Below are 26,696 nucleotides of genomic sequence, written 5' to 3'. Positions count from 1 at the left end.
CAGCATTTGTTTTAATATTTCTTAAGGTTTTATGGCTAAAACGAGTATCTTAAAGTATCTATTCATAATACATCAGAAGCAATGAGAACAATTTAAACAAACAGAGGAAATCTCTTTTAGGCGATCAAGAAATCATGCAAGGCAGTCACTAAACTTAGTTAAGTAGCTACCAATTTGTGGCGGTTCTTGCTTCACGGGAAGTGCAATAGGAGAACGCTGCCGATCCCTGAATGACGAGGGTCTTTCTCTTCGATTCTGGGGCGGTGCCGGCGGTCCTGGAGGTCCTGGTTGCCAATAAGGAGGATGAAATCCACCTTGCGGTGGACCAAAAGCAGCCCCATGCTGAAAGAGTATTGCAGTTTATTTTTCTTCACATTAATACAATATATTCTCTGGGACACACGTGTGTTATGAACTAGGACAGTAGAAATCCATGTGAACAGGAAATCCAAGAATTCCATATCCTAATATCCATCAATATTTCTATAGACCCAAGAATTTAGCTACTTTTCCTAAGGACGTTAAAGACTTTTTTGCCCTTGTAAATGCAAAGTGCATTCTGAAATTCACCAAATAGTATTATTTTCCCAAAATAGAGAAAAAGGATATAGACATACATGCACACACACGTGCCTTTTCATTCTTAATCCATTTATGAACTAATCCTACAAGCAAAACATGAAAGATAAACCAATTTTTTTAAATACTAGAAAATGCTGGAAATTTTACAAAACAATTCCAACTTCCTTTTAGTAAATTTAAATAGCTTCCATAATCATACAAGAAATATCTTATAAACAAAAACATAGAAGTTTCTGAATTTTTGCTGCTGCAATTTTGCCATTTTAAGTGCTTTTTCTATGGCAGTGCCCAAAAGAACTCTGCCATGCCAATGTGGTATTACATAGAAACTCCTTCCTACTATACTCTTCAGAAACCAAAAAAAAAAAAAAAAAAAAAATCTAAACTGTATACTTATTGAGCATTCAGAAAGTTAAACATTTATGAATGAGAATTAAAGGTGAATAGTAAAATAATGTATGGTAGGACTATTCTAAATTTTTAATTATGAAAGCTAAGATTATAGGGCAGCAATTGTAATAATTTGAGTATAAGCTGACCCAAATGTCAGCTGAAGAACCTAATTTTACCACAAAAACTGCATTAAAACTGTGCTGAAAAACTCAGCTTATACTCGAGAAAATACAGTATTTCCAAAAATGATATCTAGAACTTTAAGGGGAGAGTGTGATAAAGCAGGTATAAGAAAACAGCATCGCATGACACTATTCCCCAGGATTCTATAACCCTAATATGATCTGGATACTACAAATTAAGGACCTCGTTAACATGTCTAATTACAGTAATATATTAGAAAAACTGTCATAATTCTATGGCACCCACAAAGAACTGCACTTAACAGATGATCTGTTCCTAATGTATTTATGTAACCATAGCCACAATATACATATTTAATTTTGATGATTTATTATAATCCTTTGTGCATTAATGTCTATTTTCTTCCTTATAGTGAAATCTGTGAAGGACAGAACTGATGTAAGGCAGTGTCGGGTCAAAACCAAAACACTCCCACCAGTACAGAGAGATACACAATGGAAAGTGCACGCCTGGCCCAGGCGAGGAGGAGCCACGAAGACCTCCCTGGTGGTCTCCTTCTGAAAGCCCAGGCACTGAAAACGACGCGAGCAGTTCTACGCTGACACAACTAAGCAGTTCCATGTGTCTGTGGTTGCTATGAACTGGAATTCTTACCAACAGCTGTTTTGTCTGGTTGATTTTTATTTTTAATGGAAGCACTATAAGGGTGTAGACTACATTTCCCAGATTCCTTTGCACTCAAGGTTCCAGGTAGTAGAAGGTACAGCATTAGTAGAAGTGTTTTGTTTTGATTTTTGTCACAACCAAGGTGGTATGACATTGACATAACAGCAGCTCTTCTAGAGCCTTCAGTGATTTGTCACCACACCAATGTCTGTATGAATTCTGTTTTTTGCATCCTGTATAGACTTGATAGATAGAACGTGGTTAGACTTGGAAGTCAGACCTCGTATTAAACTGTTCCAGCACTCAACTCACTGCCATCGAGTCAGTTTCAACTCACAGCGAGGCTACAGGACAGAACAGAACTGCCCCTGTGGGTTTTTGAGACTGTACCTATTTTTCAGGAGGATAAAGTCTTATTGTTCCTCCTGCTGGTTTCAAACTGCTGACCTTGAACCACAATATATTATTGAAAAAGAATGTAATCAACTACTGTGCATTTTCTAAAATTTATTTAATATTTAAAAATGACATTCATGGCGATGATGACTGGGTACCTCATGGAGACAGGGCTGGCTACCCAAAGAGCCTTCTGTCCCAGACAAATGGAACCAAGCTCACTGAGTCCTTTTTGAAAAAAAAAAAAATTAAAAAGACATTCAGAAATATTAGAAATGTAAAAATCATATAGCAACTGCACTTTCACTTTCTCTCCTTTTTACTTAAAGATGCTTCATATCACGTTTCTAATAAAAAATAAGCCCCAAACAAAAAAACACTACTGTTTAAACACTCAAAAATTGGTCAATTTTCTAAGACATGAAATGGGCTTAACTGTACAAGCCTGAAAAGTGAAACACACTTTCGGTACTCCTGAAGATATTATGCTGACAAATGGAATATGTACACATCTACAAAATTAAAGCAACAAGATATCTTTCACCTGATAGTCAAACTGGTTCACTGGCCCCACTGCAAAATTATCAGGTGGTCCACCAAAGTTGTGATTGTTCTGGTTAAATATGTGCCTGTTATCAGGGGCAAATTCTCCACTGTCTTGACTGTTGCTGTCTTCAGAAGGAGGAACAATTTCCATTGGGCCCGGTGTCGGTGGCATCCATGGCTGTTCTGGAGGGGGCTGTGGGGGTTGCTGGTGCATTCCCCATTCTATTTAGGATTCAAGTATAAAAACATTCAACAGGGGGTTACAACAAAATCAATACAGTTTCTTAAGATTTCCAGAAAACTAGATTTTTCAGTAAAGAAACTTAAGGTATTTATGACTTCTTGGTCAAATTTCTTCTGCCTATCATAAAAATAAGCAATGAATTAAACTATCTTATGAATAATTCAAATGAGCTAACTCCATTTACTCTAATTCATATCCTGAACAAATGGAAACCAGAGAGCCCAAATTATTTCTAATGAAAGTAACAAAACCAAGAGCAATTTCTGGTTGAATTTTGTTGTTGTTCAATAACATCACCATAAAAAACAGTAGCTTGAGATTTTATATCATTTCTTCCATTTATCCTCACAACATCTCTGTGAGGAAGGGAAAAAGCAGGTATTCTTACTTTTTGCCAATGTCAGAAGGGAAAATTAAAACATAGAGAAGTAAATCATTTTCCCAGAGTCACAGAGAAATTCAGCCTACTAAAATTGGGGAGTGGTAAATGCCAGGGTGAGTCATTTATAAGCTTGAACTTGGAAAACAAAAATTTTCAAACTTGAGGAAATGTCGCACAGCTTCAAGAAAACTAGAAACAAACCATCTAACACTATGTAAAATTAGAAGACTCATTACCGTTTAAAGGCGGTATTAGAGGATAATATCCTGTATTTTCAATTCTTACATTCCAAGAACTAAAAATAATAAAGCATTATTATAGAGAAGTGAATATGACTTCACCATATCAACATACCTAACTGTGGGATTTCCTACAAATAATTTGAAGTGACTATTAAAATTAATGACACAGCTATTGGAACTGAACTAGCATGAAGGAATCTAAATCATATTGTGAGTGATAAAAATAAACAGGAATTAAAAAGAGATAGTTAAAGAACATCTTCACTATCTGAAAAAGAGGGAAGAAAAGGGAAGTGAACGACTGGGCAGAGCAGAGCGTATTTGACAGACTGTCGCAGAGTGGCACCGGTTTTCTTTCAGGAGAGGCTAGGCATGGCTTGCTCTGCCAGTGCTGCCTGCTTCTGAAAAGGCCAGAGGTTGAAAGAAAGGCATAGAACACTCTCCTCCCTAGAGGTCAAGTGAGGTTGCCAGTGTTCCCAGTCCCTGTCAGCCTAGGAATGAAGAACCAAGAAAAGACTCGAACTGAGTGCCACAGTGCCAGCAGACTGAGAAGAGAGTAATTTTGGTGTCAAGGTCAAATCAAATCGAAACTATTCTTTAAATGCATCAATTTCAAGAAGTCATAAATCTAAGCAAATTAGACAAGGTAATTACAAATGAAATAACTTCATTTCAATCTTCATTTTTTTTAAAAAAAACAAAAGTTGGAAAACAAGCAACAAACCTGGTTGCCACATTCTGTTAAAGTTTGAATCGCCTTGAAAATTCCCATGATTATTTGGACCCGATTCCATTGCAGGCATATCTTGTCCATTTGGCATCATTCCCGGTGGTTGTTCTACCATGCTTTGTTGTCCTGAAGCTTCTCTTTGGGCAATCCAAGCTTGAGCCAAAGCAGCCCAGTCTATCTGGCCTAATAAAAATTAACAGAGAAAAATTAACACTCGGGCAGTAAGAGTGAAAGTTACATTCAGTCTGAAGGAGGTAAAAGATCGTGCTACTATCATATGTAACCTCCATGCCAAACGTCTCTAATATTCCTTATTAGAGAGCTAATATATACACCTATATTTTTTATAAGGGAAATACAAAGTAAATTAAGATATGATTTTTCACATTTCATTTTAGTATTACTAAAGATTTTCAAACACTTACTGGGAATATAGATTGACATAACCCACATGGAATTAATTTGGAAATGTGTACTACATACTTTTTCAGATATGTAACTATAACTTAGCAAATCCAGTTCTTGGATTTCTTCCTAGAGAAACAACTGAAAAGGATTGAACACAACACTGTGCTAATTGTCCCAGAAAGTAAAATGCTATAAACATTCACATATCCAAAATTGAATTTGTTAAATTCCAGTACGTTCCAGTGTGGCTAACTTTCTCCAAGACCAAATGCTTCATTTTCCATGAGGTGAGAAAAACTGGAGGATGCCTAATACTATGACCAGAGTCCTTTGAAGAATCTTGAGCAAAGGGGGGAAAATACAGGAAAGAATTTAAAACTCATGGAGGCTGAGCCCCAGAAACTATTGTCCATAGAGAATCTTTAACCTTCAACAAAATTACTACTTGAAGTTTGCTTAACACCAAACAATAGTTCAGCTTAACTACTAAAAACTCTCTGACTTGAGGATTATGCTCTTTTAGAAACTGACAACTTGAAAGATTAGATGGGAAATGTAAGGGGCAGTGATTTTAGGTGAACGGGGAAGGAGCAAGCCCGAAAGCGATGACAGTGGCTGCAGACAGAAAGAATGCAGTCAACGGCACTGAATGGCACACGCAGAACTCAACTGGGGGGTCTTGGGCTGTGCTACACACACTTTCAACAATAACGTCTTTTTACATCAGTATACTCTACAACACAGTACCCCACAGCTATAGATGTAATACCAGATTAACCATGGTTAAGGGAAAAGCAGGGTAGGAGGTGATATATATGAAATACCATATATACTCGTGTAGAAGCCGAGTTTTCCAGAACATTTTTAATGCAGTTGTTGTGGTAAAATTAGGTGCCTCGGCTGCTATTTGTGGTGGCTTATACTCAAGCATATATGGTAAGCTTAGCGACAAGTTAATAACTCCTAAATACAAAGTAATAAATGGCTCCCTATACTCTTCTAATTTTGTATACGATTGAAATACTCCATAATAAAAAAACCTTTTAAATGATATAGTATACTACACATTTGAGTATGAGCTACATACAACTAAAGTGTGAATCACTAGAAGATTCAGAGTTAACAATGTAATTCTACTTACAAAGGCAGGAAAATGAAGTAACACTTTAGAAAGTTTTTCCTATTTCTTTAGATCAGGGGTTCTGAAACTACAGCCTGCAGGCCACATGCGGCCCACGGAGGGCATTTATCCGGCCCACCAGATGTTTTTGCTCCGTTTTGTTTTTTACTTCAAAATAAAATATGTGCAGTGTGCATAGGAATTTGTTCATAGTTTTTTTTAGAACTATAGTCCGGCCCTCCAACGGGTCTGTGGGACAGTGAACTGGCCCCGTTTAAAAAGTTTGAGGACCCCTGCTTTAGATAAATAAAACCTAAGTGAAAAAAAAAATATATATATATATAATATATATATACTACCCCCCCACCCCCCCCAGAAAATCTTCTACCTTGTGAAGAAGTCTTCCAGGGAGAAATCGATTTCCTACTATATATCCTATGGCAAGACTATTTGATAAAAGACCAAAGTCTGGCCACAAAATAAACAATCCAGTAAAAATAAAACCCAAATCCATTGCCATCCAGTCAATTCTGGCTCAAACCTACAGGACACAGTAGAATTTCCTGAGAGCTTCCAGGGCTGTAAATCTTCACAGATCTTTCTTCCATTTAACCCAAGCCCAATTCCAGCTCAGCCAATCCCCTCATCTTTCCCCCACCCCTCCCACTTCCATACACCCCCAAGGCCAATATTAATTGGTGTCCTTACTTGGATCCTGCTGGTGTTGGAAGGACTGCATCCACTGCTGCTGGTTCAAGGGCCACTGCTGCCATGGCTGTCCTCCTTGATCCCACATCTTGAGTCTTTAAATATACTTTCTAGCTTCAAAAAATTGGACAGAATTTAAATTTGAGGAGGAGGATTCTTTCAAACATGTCAGAGAGTATACGATGATACATTTACATGATCGGAACTCTAAAATTCAGAGCAATGAGCAGAGGTAGCTGGAATTAGTAGGTTGCCAAGCAAGAGTAGAAAACTTCCTGTCGCTGGTGGCCAGTCTGGCTGCAAGCACAGCTCTACTCAACTTAGCTCAGAGAGCTTTTAAAAAGAATTCAATTTTGCAAATTCTGTGAAATCTAACAAAATTAATTTGATGATAAAAATATTTCTCCCAAGACACTTTAAGAAGGTAACGGAATAGCTAATTGTTAACAGCTACTCCTTATACAGAATTACAACTAATGAATGAGTAAGATAAACATAGAATTAGAAAACTACCATATTCTCATGCCTAATAAAATAATGATTCATTCGATCTCAGAAGAAAAGTTGACAAGAAATCAGAAATTCTAGGTTGCCAAAACATTATCACCACAGATTATCTAGGTATAGCCACATAGTATACAATATTCAGTATCATTATGTTGTTACTGAAAACCCGTAAAGGAATCCAAATGAGCTTTTGGATCTCATTTCTAGTAAAAAGTAATTACAGGAGATAGAGGAACAACCAGAGAAAGGCATAAAGTAAGAGTCTCCAATATCAGATTTCTTAACAGGTAAAGGGAGGAGAGAACCTTGTTAAAAACTATGAAATCTAAGTGGGAAAGCAAGAAGCTTCAGCAAACTATTTCTCTGTAAACTAATGTAAACTTCCTACAAGTTTAATATCTTTGTACTTTACGCCACAATGTTGTTTAAGAATCAATAGCACATACAAGTAAGATGGTAAGTTTCTTTACTTTTATAACCGAGGCCTTAGCACATAATAGACACAAATATTTACAAAATGAATCCTTTCCCATATTCTATAACTTCCCCTATTTTAACACACACTGATCACCCCCCAAAATAAAAATTAAAAACTTCACTGCCAGGGATTGAATTCTGACTCATAGCAACCCTGTAGGACAGGGTAGAACTGCCCTTTATGGGTTTCAAAATGAAATCTTGGCGCAACTAGAAAGCCTCATCTTTCTCCCTCGCAGGGGCTAGTGGTTTCAAACTGCTGACCTTGTGGTTAACAGCCCAACGTGTAGCCCACTTCACCACCAGGGCTCCTTTTGAAAACAAAAGCAAGCCTTATTATTGAAGAATCACAAACTGTAGCAAACAAGAGGGTAAGAGACATAAACTCAAATATGGCAGCTGTCTAATCCAATTTATACTTCAAATTTTTTAACTCCAGTCTTGGTAGCATTTTTAGAATGGTTTGTAGTTCTATCAGTGGCAGATGGTGATCACTCAGTTTGAAAACAGTTTATTATGATATATTGTTACCCAGACTAATAAGTCAAATGTGTACCTTCTATAATATAGATATTATGCTACAGATTACATTGTAAAATATGGCAAAGATGAGCTGATACCAACAGCTCAAATAGAAAGCAAATGTTTAGAATATAATGGCAACATATGTATAAATATTCTTGATACAACGGATGTATCGATGGTTTTAAGTGCTGTAAGAGCCCCTAATAAAATAACAATCTATAAATTATCAAGGGCTCATGAGGGAGGGGGGAGTGGCGAGGGAGGGGAAAAAAAAGAGGACCCTGATACAAAGGGCTTAAGTGGAGAGCAAATGCTTTGAAAATGATTAGGGCAAAGAATGTACGGATGTGCTTTATACAATTGATGTATGTATATGTATGGATTGTGATGAGTTGTATGAGCCCCTAATAAAATGTAAAAAACAAAAAAAAGAAAAATTTTTGAAACTGAAAAAAAATAAATAAAATATGGCAAAATTAGGCACCAACTAGTACCACTTGAAACCAACTACCAGTTCCAAGTTAAATGGAACTATTTTTAAATTCTCTTCAGTTTTTTCTTCTCCATTTCCAACTTCTCTTTTTCCATCTACACCTGTAATGGCTTTAAAGGTAAATGAGTTATCATAGCCTTTTGGAAGTAACATAATTTACAACTTAAAAAAAAGTTTTAAAAATAGAGGAAACACTCAAGAAGAACTATAAAGCACTATGTATTTTAACTAACCTGAGAAGTTCACCGTGTTTAAAACTTAAGTTGACTCAGAACACAGCTTGGAAGCATAGCAGCAGCGTCATTTAAAACCTAAGAGAGGGAAAAGAATAGTTTGCCTTAAGATTATGAATGATTTCCTCAAGTTAATAAAAATAAGTTCTAAAGATGTAATGTGTAAGTATAACCATTTCAAACTCAAGTGGAATTTTTTCCCCATTCACCAGTTCGATAATGGAAATCATTTTACTATTATAAGGTTTAACAGATACAACTGAAATGAGAAGGCAAAACTTTTAACATCTATGTTTCTTTCAATATATCCTTTCAGATTTTCTATGTATAAAAATTAACATCAGTAAGAATGGTTCCTTAGTCTGTGAAACAGTTTACTTCTCACTGTATCAACAACTTCAAAAATTTGATAGATGTTTATTCATCTTTTTACACTAAGTTTTAATATAGCATCTGTACACAAACCAAACCCACTTCTAGAGATGATTCCAACTCATAGAGATCCTATAGGACAGCATAGAACTCCCCCATAGAATTCCCAAAATTGTGATCTTCACAGAAGCAGAGGGTCACAGCTTTCTCCAGCAGTGCTAACTGAGAAATACTTCACCGACAGGGCCACAGAGACTCCTTTTATCTTGAAAACAGCAGACACTAAATAAATACTGATTAAGTAAATGACCTCTAGTTCCTTATTTTCTGTTTAGCTTTAAATTAATGAGGAAGCTGTTGGCTTAAATTTATGAGAACCAAAAAGCCCACATAAACACCACTTGTCATGTTTTACAAAACTTGTGTGGTATATCAGCTGAGGGTAATACAAAAAATGTTCTGATATGGATTGTAAATTTATACAATGTTAAGTGTTATCCATTGCCTGCTAGAGTTACAAATATATGTGCAATGGGTAAAGCCATTTAATGATGACATTTAATTAAAGCCATTTAATGGGTAAAGCCATAAAAGATTGTGCATCGATTTTCATCATTTTCACAGGACATGTTCATTTACCTTACCAGAAGTCAGAATGGATCCTTCTCTTCTTACTCGTGTTTTAGTGGCTGTCACTGACAACTTTTCCAGTGCTCCTTTAAGTTTTCTGATAAACTTTTTACCCAGACTTCAGAGCAATGGCTCTGTTTGGGGTTCCTAACTGTACACTCAGTAGCTCTATGAGCCTGGGCAATTTCTAGCCATTTTTCTGTATGCTTAAAAAAAACATGTTCTAAGGTTTACTTATTGAAAAAAATTTATGGAAGCTGTATTAAAGTACAATATTCAAATGCACTTAGCTGGAGAAAAATATAGAAAAGACATATTACTGAGTAATATACAGAATAAAAGTTCAGCAAAGAACTTGACAGTAAATGTCTACGTAGTAAGGTGTTTGGAACTAGTTACTTAATGAAATGCTTTTAATTAAAGCTGGAATTGAATTTAGCTATAAGAGAATAAGCATGAGATAAGGGTGTAAATATAACTCTGGGGAGACATAGCATTATAGTATCTTATCCAAATTTAAAATGCACCACTTCAAATTCAGTGATTCCACTGCAGGGACTTAAACCACTTCTAACTACACTGACATCATAAAAACTGAAAAATTGTTAACACTTTTTGGTACAATAGGTCTATAATTAACAAGAAAGCGATTAAATAAGTACCATACAGTGAGTGAGTCATAACCCCCCTTTGTGCAGAGGACAACTGTCCTCCAGGGGGCCTCTGAGTGGGTCTGAACAGACAACCTTTGGCTAGCAGTTGAACTCTTAAATGTGGCACCACCCATGGATGACTATTCAGTCACTAATAAGGGCTCTAAGTGATGTGTATTAATATACAAACTATATAATTAAGTAAAAGACAATACATTAAACAATGTTACATTTAAGACTTTTTCTTTCAAGAATGAATTTTTAGATAGAAAATTCCAAAAAAACATATGCTTAAAAATTGGTAAATCATAGGGAACAAAACAGGTAGAACTGGAGGAATTCTGATGTTTTATTTTACATCTTTCTATGCTTTTAAAATTTTCATGTGGGGTTTTTTTTTTAGGTAAAAGTATAGATCCTAGCACAAAGTAAAGAAACCAATTTAGAGCGTGGTATACATTTTGCTAAAATGGTACAGATCTTAGGGAAAACTGGGTATACTAGAATTACTCAAATATTTAATACAAATCTTTGTATATTCCCAATAATTATTTTACAAATCAAGGAACAGAAGTACAAGTAATCAAAAAGTAACGATTAGAAACTATTCTCACCAGGAGGGTGGAGGGAAGGTGGGGTATAAAGGGGGAACCCATTACAAAGATCTCCATATAACACCCTCCCCGGGGGACAGACAACAGAAAAGTGGGGTAAGGGAAACGTCGCACAGTGTAAGACATGACAAAATAATAATAATTTATAAATTATCATGGGCTCATGACGGAGGTGGAGGAAAAACTAAGGAGCTGATACCAAGGGCTCAAGTAGAAAGCAAATATTTTAAAAATAAGAATGGCAAAAAATGTACAAATGTGCTTGACACAATGGATGGATGGATGGATTGTGATAAGAGTTGTGTACAAGCCCCCAATAAATGATTTTTTTTAAAGGGGAAAATCATTTATAAACAGATAAGGCTTTAAAAATAGTTAATGATGCTATTGTGGGAAGAATCTATGACTTTAAAACTTATTAGTTTTAAATTATGGATGGTTTAAAGAGTAGATAAACTGCTTTACACGATCACACATTCCACCTGCACCTCCTGCAAAAGTGTAGAAGATGAATATACTTTGGGGTACTAGCCTCTTTTGGTTCAGAAGGAATATTTTGTGAGTATATTTGTTAATTAAGTAAAAATATTCCTGAAATTGGATATGTGTAAATTAAGTAAACAAAGTTGGATCATTCCAAATGAATAACTAACCCCACCATCACTTTTATATACTTTTTAATATAAATATTTTTATATAACATGTTAAGTAGACTAAAAAAAATTAAATAGTTGAGGAAATATCCAAACCCTTTGTTTATCTGCATTTGGCAATCTTTAATAGAGCCATAAAAATTAGAAGAAAAAAACAACTCTTTCTTCATTTCTACTGCTCACAAATACAAAATCTGGAAAACTAATATAAAGTCACACCAGGTAGTAATCAAATGGTGTACCTTAATTTCATTATTGTTCAGTGAAATATCACACCATTTAAAGTACCTTTTACACGCAGTTTTAATAATGATGTGGAAAATATTGCTAATCATTGAAGATGAGTTATTAGTAAACTAGTCTCTGCACTACTTTTGCATTTTTTAAAATGACAGGTTAAAGATGATATATATATATAATTTGTGGAAAAATTTCACAACCATATAATGATTTTTTCCATGAGCTTTTTGAAACTCCTCTGCATGTACATATATGTATGTATATGCATGTACATATATGTATGTATGTGAATTAACCACTGCATGTACATATATGTATGTATGTGAATTTTCATGTGTTTTTTTCTTGGCACAAATAAATATCTTCTTGAGGCAGGGGAAATACCTTATCATTTTCTGAATTCACCATCATGCTTTACATACATTAAGTGGTAAAAACATTTTTATTAACCCACTGAAACATAAGCAAACAACTAGTTATCTTCAAACTTTTTAATTGTGACAACTAATTTTTACATAAAAAATGTATTCAAATTTATTGGGGCTTCCTTTTAGCCTTAAGACCTTAGTCTTAACTTCTCAAATTTGGAGAAACTGATTATGATGAGCCAGGTGATAAGCTTTCTCAAGAAAATCTCTTTTTATGGTAAATGATTGCCCTGGGGAACAATTCAGTTTTGAAAAGAACAGAAAGATCAATTATTATAGCTGGTGGGGAACCGATTACAAGGATCTACATGTGACCTCCTCCCTGGGGGACAGACAACAGAAAAGGGGGTGAAGGGAGACGCTGGACAGGGCAAGATATGACAAAATAATAATTTATAAATTATGAAGGGCTCATGACGGAGACGGGAGCAGGGAGGGAGGGGAGAAATGAGGAGCTGATGCCAGGGGCTTAAGTGGAGAGCAAATGTTTTGAGAATAATGAGGGCAATGAATGTATAAATGTGCTTTACATAACTGATGTATGTATGGATTGTGATGAGTTGTATGAGCCCCTAATAAAACGATTAATAAAAAAACATTATGGCGTCTATCAGGATCACCAAAGCCATCACACTGATGGAAAAGCAAAATTAAGGACAATCACCAGAAAAAACCATCATTTATTTTATCTTTTTCACAAATGACTCTACATAAGATCATTGGTGAGATTCCTAAAACTACTTGTTTAAATGACAATTGTTGATATTTACAAATAATCTGATAGACTGTCATTGAGATGGATGATAATCAAATTGTTTAAAGTTTTTAAACATTAACCGCAAAATCAAAGAGCAAACAGAAGCACACCTGCTCTTTGGGACATATGGTGTACTGTTTGTTCACATTAAACAAAAGCTATCAAGACCAAAAAAATGCAGTAACCTTTGTCACCCCTGCCATTTCAATACTACACACCAGTTGATTCACCTCAGAGTGAAAACAAATAAATCCATTTCTTCTATACAGTTACATATAATTGACACCAGTAAATGCTATTTTGATAATCTGAAATGTAAAAATGTTTTGCCACAATATGACATGCATCTTCTTATGTATTGAAATATTTTATGCCTTACAGCTAAAATGATACCCTTACACAATTCTGGACAATTGGATAGTTCAATGGTTTACAAAAAACAAAAGTGACAACTGAAAAAAAATAGAAATTCAGCACCCAGATCTTGGTTTCTAATATCATTTTCCAATAAAAGAAAATCTTAAAAAGAAGTGGTTAAATCTAGGACTGACAGAAAACATAAAAGATGAACTCAGAAAATCTTATAGTGCCAGAATGCAAAGAAGCACTCAAAAAATGAACAAAACAAAACAACCAGGGTATGTCAAAGAGTTCAGGAACCAACAGAAAGAGTTCTCGAACTGGTACAATTTGACCAAAAACAAAATAGTATTGATTAGGACCTAAAGAGTTAAGTATACATGGGACCATAAATAAGTATATTCGTAAATAGGAGGGAACATAAGTTTTCCATGCAGAAGAGTCCCAAGTCAATTATGTAAATAGCGTACTCCCAAACAGCAAACCCAACTCACCCATCAAGGCAATACTGCTTCATAGCACTGCCCTATGCATTTCCAAGAGAGCAACCGGAGAAAGCCCATCTTTCTCTGGAGGAGCTGCCAACCTTGCATATCGTAGCCCAACACCTAGTCACTGTGCCAGCGGGCTCCAGACTCCAAATAAAGGGTAGGGAAAGCCATACTCCTTAGACAGGTTGCGCATAGTAACCTCTTCCAAAGAATACCAACAAATTTTACAGTAGAGAAACTAACAAATACTTCTTCAAACAGGTGATCAAGGTCACTAACAAGAGTGATGTTGATAGCAAAGTGAGGTGGGTGTGGGAGGCCTGGTAGGGCATGATCAAGGGTAATGTAACAAAGAGGTATTGCTGAAACCCAGTTGGGGACTGAGCATCATAGTGGGACAGGAGGAAAGTCAAGGGAAATAGAGGAAAGAGCTGGGAGGCAAAGGGCATTTATAGAGGTCTAGATAAAGACATGTCCATATACAAATATATTTATATATGAGGATGGGAAATAGATCTATGTTGCCTATATCTATAAGTGTAGTATTAAGGTAGCAGAAGGGCATTGGGCCTCCACTCAAGTACTCCCTCATTGCAAGAATACTTTCTTTTATTAAACTGGCATTCTATGACGTTCACCTTCCCGACACAACAGCTGAAGACAAAGTGGGTGAATAAGCAAATGTGGCGAAGAAAGATGATGGTACCCGGCTATCAAAAGAGATAGCGTCTGGGATCTTAAAGGCTTGAAAGTAAACAAGCGGCCATCTAGCTCAGAAGCAACAAAGCCCACGTGGAAGAAGCACACCAGCCTGTGTGATCACAAGGTGTCGAAGGGATCAGGTATAAGGCAACATCAGAACAAAAAAATCTTACCATAGTGAATGAGGGATGGAGTGCAGAGTGGAGACCCAAAGCCCATTTGTCTGCCACTGGAGATCCCCTTGCAGAGGGGTCTAGGGGAGGAAACGAGGCAGTCAAGGTGCAATGTAACACCGACGAAATATTTAACTTTCCTCTATTTCCTAAATGCTTCCTCGCCCCGCCCCCTATCATGATCCGAATTCTACCTTGCAAGTCTGGCTAGACCAGAGGATGTACACTGGTACAGACAGAAACTGGAAACACAGGGAATCCTGGGTGGATGATCCCTTCAGGACCAGCGGTGTGAGTGGCGATGATACTGAGAGGGTAGAGGGAGAGTGGGTTGGAAAAGAGGGGACAGATTATAAGGATCTACAAGTGACCTCCTCCCTGGGGGACGGGCAACAGAAAAGTGGGTGAAGGGAGACGTCGGACAGGGCAGGTTATGACAAAATAATTTATAAATTATCAAGGGCTCATGAGGGAGGGGGTAGCAGGGACAGAGGGGAAAAAATGAGGACCTGATGCCAAGGGCTTTAGTGGAGAGCAAATATTTTGAGAATGATGAGGACAATGAGTGTACAGATGTGCTTTACACAATTGATGTGTATATGGATTGTGGTAAGAGTTATATGAGCCCCTAATAAAACGATTAAAAAAATTACCTAAGTACTTTTGACATGTCATGAAAGGCATACTTCACTCCAGTAATTGCTTTCAAAAAAAAAAAATCACAAAACCTTACCCAGTTTAATCATGAGAAAAACATCAGACACATTCCAACAGAGGGGCAAGCCACAGTATACCTACCCAGTCCTCCTCAAACTCTCAATGTTATGAAGCACAAGGAAAACCTTTGAGAGCCTCACAGCCACAGGCTATAAGGAAACTATGTATGGTGGTACCTTGGATGAGATTTCTGAACAGAAAAAGAACAGTGCACAAAGACTAAGGAAATAAACTATTAACCATTGATTCCACTCCATCTTTTACTGAATTCCAGGCTGGGCTTCAGTTGGGTCACTAATTTTAAAAGTGTATCACATTAGTTAAGTGCTGTCGTGTTGATTTCAGCTCATAAGGACCGGATGTGCAATGGAATGGAAACCTGCCCAGTCCTGTGGGTTCTCAAGATTCTTGCTTTCTCTGAGCCCACTCGTGCAGTCACAGTGTCCATCTTGTTGAGGGGCTACATTTTTTTCACTGACCCTCACCTTTGCCAAGAACACTCACCCATTCTCTAAGAATTGTTCCCCTGATAACATGTCCAAGATATATAAGACAAAGTGTCACCAATCTTGCTTCTAGGACTCTGGCTGTTAGTTTTCCTAGATTTGTTCAAAATTTAAGATACATTTTATATTCTTCACTAACACCATTTTACAGTCTTCCTGATTCATTGTTTGGCTTGTGTGTGCTCCTAAGGCAATTGACAATGTAACAGCTTGGGCTGGTGCCAGTGACATCTTTGCAAAGTTATCTTTTGCAGTATTTTCTCCCATACAACCTATCACTTGACTTGAGGACTGTTGCTTCTCTGAGTACTGATTGTGAATCCAAATAAAAGGAAATCTTTGACACCTTCAATGATGTCCTCTACTCATCATACGTATGTGGCCGACTGGTCCAGTTTTGAGAATTTTTGTTTTCTTTATGGCATGTAATCTATAGTCTGTGATATTTGTGTTTCAAGCTTTATTTTCAACCAAGTTGTCACATACACCCTGCCGGTTATCAGTGAGTCTTCCTCCCATCCTGATGCTGCATTCTTCATAATCCAGTTTCTCAGTTTCACTCAGCATATAAATTGAACAAACATGGTGAAAAAATACAATGCTGAAATCCATCTTTCCTGATTTTAAACCACTCAGTATTCTCTTGATCTCGTCTAATGCCTTTTGATACATTCTACAGGAGCACAATGAAGTGTTCTAGAATTCCCATTCTTCTCAATGTTATCCACAGCTTACTATACTCCATAGTCAAATGCTTTTGTATAGACAATAAAATACAAACATTTCCTTTCAACCATGACCCACCGGATATCAGCAAAGTTATCCCTCGTTCTATGTTCTCTTATGAATCTAGCTTGGATTTCTCGTTTTACTGATGTACTGCTGTGATAGTTTTTAAATTATGTTCAGCAAAATTTTACTTGCATATGCTATTGTAAACTAATTTCTACATTGCTTTCGTCACCTTTTGGTGTGATGGGCTTATATAATTTCAGTTGGCCAGGTCTTCCACACTTCTTGACATACGCAAAGAAGCATTTCCACATCAATTTATCAGACAATCTCAATCTACAATCTATCAATACCTGGAACATTGCTTTTTCACCAGCATCTTCAGTGCAGCTTCACCTTTCTCCCTTCAGTACTATCAGTTCTTGATCATATGCTACCTCCCAAAATGGTTGCCCATCTTCCCATTCTTTTTGATATGGTGACTATGTGGCCCTTTCCATCTCTTCATGCTTTCTGGTGACTTCATATTACGTCCACAAAATCCACGGCACCAAGTTGATTCCAATTCATAGGGATTGTATAGGGCAGAATAGAACTGGCCCACACTGCTCCCAAGACTACAAACCTTTGTGGAAGCAATTACCACATATTTCTCCTTTGGGTTTGAACCATTTTGGGGGGGGGGGGTTTGAACCATTATCTTTCAGTTATCAGTTATATACTCTAACCACTGCACCACCCACACCCCATTGTGCCCACAGAAACCTTCAATATTGCAACTCAAGGCTCTAGTTTTCCATCCAGTGACTTCAGCTTGAAAAATGCTGAGCATGTTCTTCGAGTCTTCTAACTACAGGTCTTTGCACATTTCGTTGTAATATCTTACTTGGTTAATAAATGTATTCTACGTACCATGTCAATGTAACTTGTTACTATCAGGTACAACTGGGTGATAAGCTAACTAAATAAGAACGTTCTGCACTACCTGCTTAGTTTAATTGTAAAGTTTAAAATTCATTAATGTTTTTCAAATGTATACTTTCTCAAGATCTGTTCACTTCCTAGAGCGTCGCTTTTGCCTTGCAGCACTCAAATGATATCTCCTAACTCGATTTCATTTTCGGTGGGATGAGAGATCAAAGACGGATTCTGATTTTTTTTTTTGAGAGAGAAACTTTTTATTTCTTGGTGTTTATCCTCAAGGGATCCTGATGTTTAAATACAATGTTAATTCTAACGAACTTTTTATAAGAACTACCAAATGACCATTAAAAAAAAATCGGCTGAGTGGCCACGGTGGCCAGTCACCAGAAGATGTTACAGCTAAAAACGAAATGCCTTATGTCCACCATCGGAAAGAAACCCAAGACAAACCAACTAAGGAACCTAGTGAGCGTCAACAAGGCGTGGTTTTCCTAGGCGCGCCTGCGTAGTGGGCGCGCACAGGGAGCAGCCCAAGGGGGGGTGGGAGCAAGGCCTCCCGCAGCCCCGCTCCATCCCCTCCCCATAAAAGGGGGGCTCACGACGCACGCGCGGTGCCCAACGGCCGGCCGGCGCCCAACAATGCGCGCCTTCCCGCCCCAGAGGCGGCTCGTCGTTGGCGCAGGGGGCTCCGGGCGCTCGCTCGCTCGCTCGCAGCGTTTCCCTCCGCAGCGAGAGCGTGGCTCGGAGCCACCACGGCGGGCGGGCGGCCGGGCGGGCGGGCGCCGCCGCTCCGAGGGACGGAGGTTCCGGCGGTCGCGCCAAGGGAGCGCACCCATCGTCCGAGTGTCAAGTTGAGGCACCTTCCCTGAATCCAAAGGCGGCCGTCACGGCCTGGCGGAGACCCACGCGCGATTGCTTCCCGTCACTTACCCACTCCTGTCACGGAACACGGTTGTCGCCACCGTTCCTACAATACCTCCTCCAATCCGTTCGATGCCTGTACTTCTTCTCGAACAAGACAAGATGGCGCCCGCTCTGCCTCCCCCGGAAGTGAATGCTAACAAGATCCGCTGGTCGCTTGAAGCCCTACCGCCCGCCAGGTTGTGCCCACGTGACCCCGCCAGCTCGACGCGTCCCTGCGCCATGTTTGTTAGGGGCACAGCCACCTGGCAACTCGTCCGGACCACGCCGCGGTGCCCGGCCTTCCCGCTCGGATGTGGTGCAGCCGCGCCGGGGCCGGCCCCTTCCATCCCGCCGGGGCTGCTCCAGATCGAAAGTGCCCTCGCGGTTGACACTAACTCGAGGCACGTGATCTCTGTCCGGGCTTTACGCACACCCTCCCCGAAGGGCACTCCCGCCACGGAGGACGGGGCTGAGCTCGTGACACCACTTTGAGACGAAGGAGTGGCCCCACGGTCCAGTTGCTGGGTGCCTCCGGCGTGCGACTCCAAAACGTCTGGCTTCTCCGGCCAAACCACTCCGTAGTCCTAAAGGTGTGGGTTTCGCCGAGAGCCGCGGGGGGCTCCGCCCAGCCGAGGAAGGGGCTCGGGTGAAGGTGGCCGGTCAAGGTCGGGATCCAGCGCTGAGTTCGGCTGACTCCGCCGCGGTCTCGAAGCACCGCGCCCTTCCCCGAGACGGTGTTTTGTTCTTCCCCCGAGACCTTACGGAAGGTGGCAGTGAGCTCGTAGTCTCTTGCTATACTTCTCTACCCCCACCAAGGAGCCTTGGTGTCAGAAAGTGCTGGACTGCTAACTGCTAGGTAGGCTGTTCAAACCTACCAGCTGCTCCTTGCAAGAAAGTCGTGCAGCTCGAAATCATTTGTAGCCGAATGGCAGCAAGACCACCGCCCCCAGACACACACACGCACACACACGAAGTCCTCGCAAAAGGACTTGCAGAATGCAATTTTTAATACTTTGATTCAGGATGTTTTAAATATCAACCAAGTTCGTGTATGGAAAGTATCCATTTCCAATATACAAGTTGCAAGTTAAAAAATTGTCCCAATGATACTGCATTTCTCAGAGAAATTTTGGAAAGTACCTTTCCAGAGAGTGTCATGAAACCTGGGGTACTAAGGAAATTGTTTGGGGGGGGGGGATGCCGTATCTTCTGTGACCCAAAGAGGGCGGTAACACAATCCAAGTATGATGAAGGGGACAGTATCAGGGTTTAAATTACCAGCACCCAGAGTATCTAGTCAGATTAAGCCTCTGGCAGATCCCCTCTAGCCACAGAAGAAGGATTTGAGCAGCTTTATTTTAAGACAATGAGTATTGTAAACTTGATTACGGTGGATCAAACTTTGGTATAATATGATACTAGGCTCAAATATTTCTCATTTGTTCCACAACAGAAATTTCTTCTCTGGTTTTTAAAATATTGTTGATCTTTTCTTTCTTACTGTTTATTTATTTTTTTGCCATCCTTACTGTTTATTTTTATCTTTATATTATTTCTTCTTTTTGTTTTGTTTTTGCTTTTTATTGCTTCCATTAGGTTTCCCAGTTTATGAAATACAGACGGAGTGGATGCATAGACAATAACTGATGCAGTGGTTTATGGAGAAAGGGGGGCAAGGAGGATCTTGTGGGGCAGGGTCTCTCTCAGCTCAGGTACGGAATAAACTCAACTCATTGCCATACAGTCAACGCTGATTCACAGCAACCTTGGTGGTTTCCGAGACTAACTGGAACAGGAGTAGAAAAGCCAGTCTTCCTCCTGTGGAGTTGCTGGTGGTTTTGAACGGCTGACCATGTGGATCACTGTCCAATATGTAACCACTACACCACCTTTGGTACATATACACAGTGTAATACTATGCACCACTTAAAAGCGATGATGAAACTATAAAACACCTCATCATATGGATGAACCTGGACAACATTACGCTGAATAAATGTAGCCAATCACAAAAGGACAAATATTTTATGAGACCACAACTCATTGGCTAAAAACCAAGACAAATGAAGTGGCATCAACTAAGTCCACATGGAAGAAGCACAGTAGCCTGTGTGATCCAAGGACTATAAATATTAAAATCCAAATCTGAAAGAGGGAATAGTACCAAAGCTTAAGTTGTAAACGCCCAGTTTGCAGAAGGTTATGGATGTGAGTGGAAGCCCCAAATCCATACACAGATTGAGCCTCCACTGAACCTTCTCTGACGCTAGTCACGGGATGTGAATGACCCTGTTATCAGAGAACAATGTAAACTGGATTATGGTAGATGTAGTTAGGTTAAAAACATAATACCTTATTATACTCGAGTAAAAGGCAACCCAAATATCAGCCAGGGCGCCTACTCTTACCACAAAAACTGCATTTAAAATGTGCTGAAAGACTTAACTTACACGAGTATATATGGTACCTTATAATTTGATCTCGACCCATTTTAAAGTTGTTTCAATTTGAAAATTAAAAGTGAAGGGGAGATACAGATGAACTAAGCCTTTGCTGAATCCTCTCTGCCCATTGACCAGGGATGTGAATAGTGTGAATCAGTTAGGTTAAAATTTAACACCTTATCATTTGATCTCTCTTTTTACTAAGTTTATATTTTCTGCTCTTTGGTCAAGGCTTTTCTCTGATATACTTTGATATTGATGTTGGTTTTGGTATAATTTTCTGTATAGGAAATTCAAGATAAGTAAATCCATTGAGACAGTAATTGAATTAATGGTTTCTTGGGAGTATGGCAGGGGAAGTTGGAAACGGAGCTAATAACAATGAGTACAAGAAAGAAAATATTTTAAAAGTGGTTGTAATGATGATTGTACATCTCTTTAATATGATTGAACTATGGGATGATATATTAATTATATGGCAATAAAACTTAAAAACAAAGACTTTCATATCAAAGAGAACAGACTTTAGATGTTGCTAAGGGAGGGAAGGCCAAAGTAGGAAGATGAAGCAATGGCCTAGAAAGTGTTGACATGGTGACGGAGGATAGAGGGGTTTGTCTGATGGCTTATGAGTGGTTAAATGTAGACTTGATTGTCTAAAATGTAAACCTCCCCAAACAATTTACAATTAAAAAAAACTCACCCCCCCAAAAAAAATCAACCGCATATGGTAAGAATTTCTTTTAGAAGAATTAATACCAGACTAGTCCCAAGGAAGAGTCCTGGTGGCTTCATGGTTGTAAGTTGTAGTGCGATATGCAAAGTCAACTGTTCAAAACCCCCGAGGGAGAAAAGTGGAGCATTTTAATCCCATAAGTAGTTACAGTCTCATAAACTCACAGGGGCAGTTCTACCCTGTCCTATAGGGTAGAACTGTAAGTCAGCATCAACTTGATAGCAGTGAGTGAGTCCCAAGAAAGGAGATCTGGTAGTGTAGTGGCTGCTAACGGTAAGATCACCAGTTTGAAACCACCAGCTGCTCTGCAGTAGAAAAATGAGGCTTTCTACTCCCATATAAAGCTTTACAATCTAAGAAACCTAAAGGGGCACTTCTACTCTGTCTGATGGTCTTCTCACTGTGAGTCAGAATCTACTCAGTGGTACTGCAGGTGTTTTAGTCCCAAGGAGGTGAAGATTAAAGATATCTCAGTGTCTAACTTTTCAAAACAAATTTACCTTTCTGTTTTCCTTGTGATCACCCTCCACTCCTCCCTTTAGTAACCCCCTCACATCCCTCACACCTGCCGTTTGCTGCACTGTCTCCCCAACGCGTGGACCTTTACGCACACGGGTGCTGTAAATCCCAAATCCGAAGTGCAGATAGATGTCTGGGCGATCCTCTTCACCCACAAAGCTCTGGAAGCTGGTGAAGCCAGGTCAGATAATAGTCCAAGAACTGAAGTCCAGGCAGAGGCAAGTAGAATGCATGGCCCAGAGCCAGCTGCCCAAAATGTCCTCAGTGTCAAAGCAGGTCCTCTTGTTTATACCAATGCTCAGTCAGGGAGGGGAGGTCACAAAATGAATGGCTTTGTTGAGGGTGTTGCTTTGTCTTCTTCAAAAGGTGGTGAGTGGAGTCACCCCTCTAGAGTGGAACATATTCCACCTTCGTCACAGAAGAGAGCACTCCCTCCCGCCGTGGGATGATCACCACTGGCATAGAGGTGAGAATTTATAATACATCACAAAAAGCATTATGGCTAGCTTATACTACATCACAGAAAGCATTATGGTTAGCAGAACCACGCTAAGTAATTGTATCTCACACACTGACTTCATAGGCAAGATCAGAGAAAGTAAGGGGCCCTTGTATGTTCACTGACTAGAATATCTCTCTCACTGCCATTGAGTTGATGTTGACTCACAGTGACCCCTGTGGGTTTCCAAGACTAACTCTTTACAGGAGTAGAAAGCCCAATCTTTCTCCCGTGGAGCTGCTGGAGAAAGATGAGCTGTTTTGAACTGCCAGTCATGTGGATCTTGCAGCCCAATGTTTAATCTCTACACCAGCAGGGCTCCATACGGGCTGGGATATGCTTACCAAAAATATTTTGTGATTCAGCATACTATGTACTTAATTGTTTGCATAAGGTAGTAGACATTATTCCTTGTTCACCTACAACTTCTGTCACAGCCTCAGAGCACATGGCAGACTGCACCTCTAAGGTACCTTGAAGACGGTAAGGACTTGGTGAGTGAGTTGTCACCGATGGGCCGTGTGTTTAAATGATATGGGTTAGGATGGGTTCACAATGATGAAATCAGGTGCACAGTCCCATCAACCAAGGCGTGTTCCAGATAAGGCAGCTGCAGGTTGGTAGAAGGTCTTTCAACCTGGACCACCCAGTTGCTTTCTGGGAAGCAGCGGTCAGAAAGATCCGCAAGTCTGTTCAGGAATGAGCAATGACCATGAAACAAACTGCTGCGATTCTGGGGCCATTTGTTAATAAAGCTTAAGACTAACTGACCTTGAGATGAATACAGATAGAGCCACAGGAGGTGGGTGCTGTTTGAGCCAGTGGGCATCCTCTTAGAGGTTGATTTTGGAGGTTGGAAATAAGGCACTTCCTATTATGCAGTGGAAACGTGTTTGGTAAGATTATAAGCCCATGATAAGCTGGTTGGAAACAGACAGCTCTTAGTGAATTTCAGGCACTAGGAAGAGGTTGAACAGCAAGACGTTAGTGTGTGCTGGGTGCGCTTGGCAAGGTGGGAAAAGGCAACCAAAAAACTTGAGCCTCATAGGATTGTGGTTTTCATTTGCAACCCATAGGAGAAAAACGGGAGAAAGTCTTTAAGCAGCAAAGGATCAGAGCATGAAACTCAGTGCGTGAAACCGGCATGGGGCCATATCTGACTTCTGGCATCCCAATTGCCAGGAGGCAGAGGTCAAGACATGCCTCGACCCTCCATCCTCCTTCCCCTTGATCTGACACCCGCTTTTCCTCCCAAAGCATTCTACTTTTATCCTGGGTCTGAGAATGTGTTGCCACAGCCACACAGAACTCACAGGCAAAACTCAAAATTATGGGGGTTATTAGGGAAGGTAATAGGTTACCACAAGTCAAGATCAGTAAATAGTAAAAAAAAAAAAAAAAAGGAACGAGAAAAAAAAAATCTCACTTCTATTAAGCCAATACTGGCTCCTAGGAACCGTGTCAGAAAGGTGAGCGGGCCACTGCAGCCTCTGAGACTAATGCATTATGGGAGCAGAAAGCCTCATCTCTCTCCCCAGGAACAACTGGTGTTTTCAAAGTGCTAGAAGTATACACTTATTGGTCTATCCCAACACTTCTCCTTGCCTAGCAGCCCCAAATCTCTCTGATCTCAACCTCTGAGCCATGGTCCCTTGGCCTCTGTCTCTGTGGGCCAGGAAGCCAGGCCCGGCCTCGGACTCACCCTATCCATCTCAGTGCAGCTCCTATGTTGTCTCAGGGTCCACTAGTCTCGGTCTCTGGTTTCAGTCTGGCCTCTTTACTTTGTCCCATAGCCTGCGTGTAAAAGTCAATCAACGTCTCGGGCCAGTTGTGTAAGCTAACTAGTTGAGACATGATGTTGAGTAAGAGTCGTGGGGGCAGAGTGGGTTACTTGCTGGGCTGCTAACCGAGAGATCAGCAGTGTGAAATCATCAACCTCTCCATGGGCAAAAGATCAGCTTTCTGCTCCCACAAAGATGTATTATCTCAGAAACTCACAGGACAGTTTTACTTTGTCCTGTAGGGTTGCTGTTAGTCAAGAGTGAATTTGGGAGCCTATGGTGTTGGCTTATTGGTTTTTTTTGTTTGTTTTTTAGAAAACTTTTTTACTTGTAAGAATATAATATACAGTATAAGAAACAGATATCTATTTGTTGTAATGAACAGAAATCCAAATGTTGATTCCTAAGTTTCAGGCAGATGGTGTTATATGGGATTTTTATTAAATGTTAGATTTTGAAATGTTTTAATTTTCATATCTTAGAAAGTACATAAGTTCTTATCCTTTTAAAAAATCATTTTATTAGGTGCTCGTACAGCTCTTATCACAATCCACACATACATCCATTGTGTCAAGCACATTTGTACATTTGTTGCCATCATCATTCTCAAAACATTTGCCTTCTACTTGAGCCCTTAATCAGCTCATTTCTTCCCTTCCCTCGCCGCCCCCCTACCCCCTCACGAACCCTTGACAATTTATAAAGGCTTATTGTTTGTGCTGTTGTCTGACCTCTTCAACTCGGGCATGTACAAGATTGACTGATTTCTCCTAAATCAGTGTGGATGAACTACATGTACCGGCTTCGCCTTCAACAGGGTCATCCCTCCTTGTTACGGGTTTTCCATAAGCAAGCTGCTGATTTCTTTGGAGCATTGTCTCACTCATGATTTCATCCCTCATCCACAGAAGCTATACCATAAATTTAATTTTTGTTCTTGCTTCAATTTTAGCAGAATGCAAGTCCCTCTTATAGGGGTTCTTTTCAAACCAATGTTTTATCTTTTGTAGTGCCCCAAACTATATCCTGTTCAAACATGAGTTTCACAGCAAAAAAAAAAACCAAAAAAAAAATCCCAAAGTTCATACAATTTTTTCATAGTAGAGCTTTTCCAGGAACTTGTTGAACTTGTTGAAGACCCCTCATGTGAGAAACATAGCTGGAAAAATTCTCTCTGCTCGTATTTAAGGAGTGTGGGATGCCAGGATTCTGGAGGGAGGCCTGCAAGCTCATGAGTTGGAGATGACTCCCAGTCACATTCTCCTAAAGTCGTCCCCACAATGTCCCCGTAATAATGCCAATTGAAGATGCTGCTCATGGTTGCTACTATAAGCTTCAAGTGAAGCTGCTCGACAGTTATCCACCTGAAGGCTGCCTGTCCAGTGTAATCAGTGGGTATAGAGCCCACCCCTCCGGGCGGTGGGGACAAACAATAGAAAGGGAGAGAATGTAAATTAACAGTCATAATATATACTTGATCATGGATTCATGAGGGTGGGGGGGCAGGGAAAAAGAGGAATTGATACCAAGTGCTCAAATAAAATGTTTTGAAAATGTTGATGGCAACATATGTGTGCTTAATACATAAGGTTTGTAAGAGCCCCCCAATAAAATGATTGAAAATAGCAAAACACAAAGAAAAAGGATCATAGATTGCTCCCTTGGAGAAGAGTGCAGGGACACTTAAAGTCAAACCAACTCAAGGACGACCAAGGTTAAGTGCCATCATAACTCTCGAACGTGCCCACCTTGTTCCATATGTACCTCCTGCCGTGTGTCTACTCACAGCACATCCCCTTCCTAGCACTTATGTGTGTGGTGTGGCTGCATGTCCAAGATTATATGAGCCTGTGAGAGAACACATTAGCTCACACTCTAGACCCTGGCCAACAAAGAAGTGGGTGCTTCCATGTCTTGTCTGATGTTTCTCTTAATTTACCTTCAATTACACAGCCGCCCCTTAGGACCATTCCGGTGTGGAGGCTGGTCCCGCATACTCATAATCCTTAACAGGTAAGTCAGATGCATCCAAGGAGAATAAAAGGGAAAGAGAAAAATCCCCTCAG

General features: G+C 39.6%; 1 protein-coding gene across 3 annotated transcripts in view; it reads right to left on the bottom strand.

Moving 5' to 3' along the window:
- The window catches only part of PNISR (PNN interacting serine and arginine rich protein), a 29,157-nt gene extending 10,348 nt beyond the window's left edge, over positions 1-18,809 (bottom strand). For 2 of the 3 annotated variants that reach the window (XM_075554742.1, XM_075554744.1), the window contains exons 1-6: positions 18,679-18,809; positions 8,797-8,874; positions 6,562-6,671; positions 4,320-4,508; positions 2,726-2,949; positions 171-342 (exon numbers count right to left, since the gene is read on the bottom strand). In XM_075554742.1, coding sequence (XP_075410857.1) covers positions 171-342; positions 2,726-2,949; positions 4,320-4,508; positions 6,562-6,649 — 673 coding nt within the window. In that variant the 5' untranslated portion in view covers positions 6,650-6,671; positions 8,797-8,874; positions 18,679-18,809. Of the gene's footprint in view, positions 1-170; positions 343-2,725; positions 2,950-4,319; positions 4,509-6,561; positions 6,676-8,796; positions 8,875-18,678 lie in introns of all 3 variants that reach the window. The other variant, XM_075554743.1, reaches the window with a different exon arrangement.
- Between the last annotated feature and the right edge of the window lie 7,887 nt (positions 18,810-26,696).

This window comes from Tenrec ecaudatus, chromosome 7, assembly GCF_050624435.1.
Source record: "Tenrec ecaudatus isolate mTenEca1 chromosome 7, mTenEca1.hap1, whole genome shotgun sequence".
Taxonomy (NCBI): Eukaryota; Metazoa; Chordata; class Mammalia; order Afrosoricida; family Tenrecidae; genus Tenrec; species Tenrec ecaudatus.
Note: the sequence above shows the minus strand (reverse complement) of the source record. Positions and strands in the feature narration are given on the sequence as shown.